This window comes from Plectropomus leopardus, chromosome 12 (genome assembly GCF_008729295.1).
Source record: "Plectropomus leopardus isolate mb chromosome 12, YSFRI_Pleo_2.0, whole genome shotgun sequence".
In the NCBI taxonomy this organism is placed as follows: Eukaryota; Metazoa; Chordata; class Actinopteri; order Perciformes; family Serranidae; genus Plectropomus; species Plectropomus leopardus.
The window spans coordinates 11,316,675-11,322,674 of NC_056474.1; the positions used below are offsets into that span (position 1 = coordinate 11,316,675).

The 6,000-nt window shown below is 43.0% G+C and overlaps 1 protein-coding gene across 13 annotated transcripts in view; it reads left to right on the forward strand.

Moving 5' to 3' along the window:
* LOC121950919 (adhesion G protein-coupled receptor L2-like) overlaps positions 1-4,781 on the forward strand; it is a 182,672-nt gene extending 177,891 nt beyond the window's left edge. For 11 of the 13 annotated variants that reach the window (XM_042497038.1, XM_042497037.1, XM_042497043.1 and 8 more), the window contains one exon: positions 2,756-4,781. In XM_042497038.1, coding sequence (XP_042352972.1) covers positions 2,756-3,618 — 863 coding nt within the window. In that variant the 3' untranslated portion in view covers positions 3,619-4,781. Of the gene's footprint in view, positions 1-2,109; positions 2,164-2,755 lie in introns of all 13 variants that reach the window. The other 2 variants (XM_042497047.1, XM_042497048.1) reach the window with 2 other exon arrangements.
* Positions 4,782-6,000: the final 1,219 nt, after the last annotated feature.

The following is a 6,000-nucleotide window of genomic DNA, read 5'->3' on the forward strand; positions in this document are numbered from 1 at the left end:
TAATTACTCTAGATTTACCATTTGTTCTTCTTCATTCACACCCTCGCCTTATTTCCAGTATTCTTATCGCTGTGAGTTTCTCCTTTGTAAACACAGAAGGAGATAAATGTCAGTGCTATCTTATCTCTTCCACTGAGCAGTCATATGGGAATTCCTATCTGTTGAATATGAGCTTCTCACGCTGGTCTGGATCATTTATGCTTTTTCTCTTTTTTCATGGACGATACCATGTTTAAATTGTCTTTAGTTTATTTCCAATTAGATCAATTTAAAACATGTCAGTGTTTATGGTGACCTAGTTCCTCACTGGCAGAGCAAAAGAAACCCAATCAAAGAAAGAAAAAAAAAAACACAGAAGCTCATGACGCAATGCGGGCAGAGTCGTAGCCCTCAGATATTCCCAGGCATTTGATGATAAAAGAGAATATACAAAAACAGCAGCATGGCGAAAGTGTGTAAGGATATGCAGTAATGTATAGCTTTAACCTGCTGCAGTCATCACGGTCTCGTTTTTGTGCTGTGAGCTCGCTTACAGCACAAAGAGAGCACTTCACACTCGGAGATAATGAAGCAGGGCTGGGACCAAACAATGTCGGCAAAGAAAATCAAAGACATTTCTTTTTTTCTGTGAGCTCAGCAGCAGCTCAGACGCAGAAGTCAGTGTGTGCTCAGACAGCTTGTGCTTTATTGCCCTAAAATGTTTACCTGCTTAATCATTGTTGTAATTGCATGTTAACACTGGAGCACCAGAGACGTATAAAAATGTGGCGATAATTTAATTAGCACTTAATTTTGTTTCAGCATAAACACCTCCTTTACCTTTAGAAACAAGTCTGAACCCCTGCTGCAATGTGCTAGGTTCACACAACAGGAAGCAGCGACTTTAAAAGAAAAGAAAGAAGAAAAAAAACCACATGGAAACTAGTTCGAGGACTGCAGGCACCGGCATGACACACAAATGTCAAAACCTGGTGTGAAGATCACCAACCAAGTATGAAATATGTGCCGAGAGACTGTCAAGTTTAACATAAGCTTTCTCAAAATTTCGCCTGCTATAGTCATTACATTTAGCTCCTGGAAAAGGATGAGCGTGTCCTCTATTATAAGAGTATTAATACTAAGTAATGCTCTGCAGATGTTCATGCGATGCAGTAAAATCGGTAAGGAGAACATCTTGGATGAATCTCCGCTGGAACGGTTCCCAGAGTGCAGCTGTCGCCGTGTCCAGTTGAATTCTGTTCACATCATTTCCCCCCCCCCCTCCTGGTAGACAATACCTGTCTGCAATAAAATCACAGCATAAACAAATGCAAATTTGCAAGTAGGGTCTATTCAGAGAGGTGTCTAATAATCTTCCACCCCCTCTTTTTGCCCTTTTGCTCTCCGTGCTCTCGTTTCACTCTTTTTAGAAATGTCTTTGATGTTGTTTTTGGAGCTTTTTTTTTCTTCAGTTGCTATCATCCGTTTTCTGACACATTCATTTGAAAGACTGCAGTTTTTTTTTCTGCCTGCGGCGACATCCCTCCTCACCTTGCAAATATTCAACCTAATAGACACACAGCGTACGCAGTAAATAAAATCCTCGTATCAAATCAAACTAGCCCCTCTTCACATCATCCTGCTAATTGCGCTTAGTCATCAGGTTGCACAAAATTAGTACTCCACAGTGTGTGTGTGTGTGTGTGTGTGTGTGTGTGTGTGTGTGTGTGTGTGTGTGTGTGTGTGTGTGTGTGTGTTTGAAATTGATGTGCGCTTCAAAGTGGGAAAACAAAATGTCATTCAGAAATATTTTCAACAGGAAATGTTCCTTTTTTGACTGTAGGTTTTAAGAAACAGACTGTGCTTGCTGCTGAACCCTTTCACCTGCTGAGTCCAGGATTCAGTTGTCCTTGATTTGTCCTTTAGCTCTCAACACATCATTTCGCTGTCATTCTCCAAAAGATCGCACAGGCTAAAAAAAATTACAGTTAATGGCAAGGACACAAAGAGTTGGATGGACTGAATCCAGGCTGGATGTTACGAGCTTTCCACTTTGGTCTTATTTCAGTGATTTTGTTGTTTCTGCTGCAATTGAAGAAAAGCATCTGTTTTACTTTTTTTGCACATCAGCTGTTCTTAGGCCACATAGCCTGAGCAGACACACTTGATGTGAGTGTTGGCAAAGTGAGTCATTGCACCGTGCCTGCCTGTCGTGGTGTGTGGGGGTTGTTGCCGTGCTTGTGGGGCCCCAGTGCAAAGAGAGGTGGCTGGCCATCTGTGTTCAACATTACTTCTTTTGTCTTGCCTTCTTTTTTTAACAGGTGGAATGTTTTATTCATTGTGAATGTCACAACACTTCCTCATCAGCTTGTATTAATTTATTTCTTTTGCTCTCATGGTATTGCTTCTTGTATGCGGCTGTGTTGTTACCTGGTCATCAGCTACTTTTTGTAGCGTGTTGCTGTTTTCTATTTTTCAAGTCATCTTTTGTTCTCATCTCTCCAATATTGTTCAGGATAATCTTTTAGATTGGCTTTAATGATATTCAGCCATAATGAGGATGGACATGGTGGGGAGCTGATTGGGTTCTCCTTTGATTTTTAAAACTTTTCTGTATTTGAATAAAATTAAAATTAACCCTGAGATCAAAGAGCACAAGAGTGAAGTGTCCTGAGCAGTATCAGGTTGTATGTGGATGGTGTAGTGGACACTGTTTTGTTCTATAGAAAGAGAAAAAAAATCATATCTCAAGCACTCTTTTTGCCTTTCGTTGCAGGACAGCACTCTCTGAGCAACAGCAGGGACATCAGTGCCATGGACACCCTCCCCCTCAATGGCAATTTCAACAACAGCTACTCCCTGCGAGACGACGACTATGAGACTGTGGGCGTTAGAGCCCCGGGTGACCTGGGGGGCCTCAACCTGGATGACGCCGCCTTTGAGAAGATGATCATATCTGAGATTGTCCACAACAACCTAAGGCCCCGCGGGGCCCCAAAAGGTCGCGACGCCCCCAGTCAGCAGGACAGAGCCTTGCCTCCGCAGACCAGAGTGACAGTGGACCGAGGTGGGGGCGGGAGCGGCAGCGAGGATGACGCCATTGTGGCGGATCACGCCGAGGCCTCATCCCCCCAGAGAGGAAGTGGAAGAGGAGGCCACGCCACCCTGGAGCTGCTCCTGCACCCCCACCACAAGGAGGCGCTGGAGGCCCCCCTCCTGCCCCAGAGGACTCACTCCCTGCTCTACAGCGCCCAGAAGGCCCCCAGGCGCCTGGAGGGGCAGGGCGGCCATGGCTCTGAGACTGTTACCGCAGTGGAGGACACGGGCTCCAACTCACCCAACAATAACAGAGACTCCCTTTACACCAGCATGCCAAACTTGAGAGACTCACCCTCGCCCTCTGCTTCGCCGTACCCCCCGGAGGAGGAGGAGGAGCTCTCCCCCTCACCTCGAAGCGAGAGCGAGGACGCGTATCATAAAAGCATGCCCGAGCTCGGCGATGCGCCGCAGCCCCTGTCCTACTACCACATAAACCGAGGCACCAGCGACGGGTGCATCATCCCGCCCAACAACGAAGACTGCGCACAGGAAGGAGAGGCTCCCAGTGACGGACAAATGCAGCTCATTACCAGCCTCTGAGCCGGCGCTCTTTGTTTGCACAGGTTTTAACAGATGGGTGCTTTCGCTTGATGTCAAGAGAGCCGACAAAGTCTGATTCCGCACCCCACATGCCCTTCCTGTTAGGACAGGAAGTGAAATGTTGTTGGGTGGGAAAAGGAATGAAGACTTTTGCACACAGATCCCATTAACACACAAAACACGTCCATGCGAGGCCAGACAAATGTGGACTGTGAAAGCTCTGCTGTTGGACTTCAGAGGTGCAGAGAATAACACACGGGCCGCCACGTCAGAGAGAAGTCTGGCATTTCTGTTGTACTGTACTGTCGAAGAATAAGGGACGAAAACATACTCCAAGGAAAGAACTATGAAATTCCTGACATATTCTTAAGAGACTTTGCAGAACCAGGGTCTTTTTAGTCATGAAGTACAGAACTAGAACTAGTGTGGCTCCACTACACAGTCAGGACTGTAAAGTTAAGAAACCACTAATTCAGACTCAGGCCTTATATTTTCTCTATTGCACATTTAACTGTTGTCAAAGTAACAGCTAAAGAAAATATATTTTGCTGTACCACTAGTGTAAAAAGTCAAAAAAAACAGAAAGAAAAAAAAAGAAACGGCAACCATTCAGTAGTAATGCCCTTTCAATGTTAATAAGATTCTTCAAGGTTACAGTTAGGGACAAGGTTAATCAAAATGGTGGAAATGTGCTTTTTTTCCTCTCACACTTGACTCGTTGTAGTATGTATTGAATATGAAAAAAAAAATGTTTCGGAGCTATCAGTCCATATGAAATCATGCTCACATCTCTGCTTGTGAAGTGCTTTTTGCTTTCATGAATGATGAGTTTTTTGCCAGTAGTATATTCGTTAACACCGGCGCCATGCACAGATTTGAAATGAATTGGAAACTTGTGTAATTTATTTTACTTGAAAGAAATTGTCAGGTTTAAGACTTATGTTCGTGTCAAGGCGATATTGCAGTTTTGGCGGACATATTTCATCCTTTGACACTAATTAATTTATTAACTAAAAAAAGGAGAAAAAAAAGAACATGGTTGGAAAGTGAAAAGTTGTTGCAGCACTGATTAGGTTCATTTTATTTCTTTTGTAAGAGCCCATCATCAGCTGATATTTAATTCAACTCCTGTTTGATATCAAATAAATGTGAATTTTTTCTTGTTCGCATATGTCTGGCTACTTATTCATGAAAAATCTGAAATGATCTAAACATGTAGGAAAACAATAAATTAAAAAGCTGTGAATATTTTTTGTTATTGTCAACCAATTTCATGAAACATAAAAATCAGTAAAAAAAAAAAAAAAAAAAAGCACCAAAGAGTTGGCTTTGAAGTCTAACAATACAAAAGTGTCCTTAATATTGAGCAGGACATGTCCCTAGCATCACCCCCAAATTTTACACCAATGCAGTTCTCATTGAGATTTTAACTCAGTAATGAAGTCAAATTTTCTTTGCAGGTGATGATATACAAACACAGGTTTCGACAGACTCCACAGGTTTTTTGCTGTAACATTTCCCCTCTATAAGAAAGTTGACAGGAAACAGGAAGAAATACAATAATTCCATATATTGTGGCATAAATGTATTCTGAGAAAGCTGAGGAGTTGCACCTGTGAACTAAAAATTTTGTTAGCATGCGATAAATTGCGCAAAATATTTTGCATTAACATTCATCTGCTGTTGGCTATTTTATGATAAAGTGATTAAATATATAAATCATTTAAATGTTTGAAAGTTCTGACAGTTGGCTTAAATATTTTGCATGTGAAGATGTCAGCAGTAACTAAAATACTGAATATCTCCAGCCTCATCCTTTCACTGCCACTGTAAGCATACACTATGACAGTAATTATGCGAGTTCAACAAGATGTGGCGTAATCACTTTTGATCGGTGTCTAAATCATTCCACGTGCTGAACTGTGAGCAGATCATCCGAAGAGGAGACAGAGTGCATGAGACTCACAACACAGATTTAGCAGATTTAGCGCTCGATATGTCTTTCATCCGTGGCTTTTCCAGGAGTGTCCTGCTCCAGCTGACCACACACACTCTCTCTCTCACACACACACACACACACACACTCGGCAGACGTGCAGTACATGCAGCCGCAGTAGGATCTGGGTGGTGCACTTTATTAGTTGGAGCTGGGTGCCAGTTTGCTGTCAGGAGACTCGACGCAGAGGCCAAGGCAAAGCTCTGAGTCCACTATGGCTCTGTGCCTTGTTGTTTGAACATCAGCCTCTCAGTTTACACAGAGCCATCCAAAAAGCCCGGAGAGACACCGAACTGGTCTGTAAATTATTCGGAAACTTGGCTTCTGTTCAGATATAAATCAAATATAATGCAAAGTCGATGACCCGCTCACGCTTTGTCAGGAGC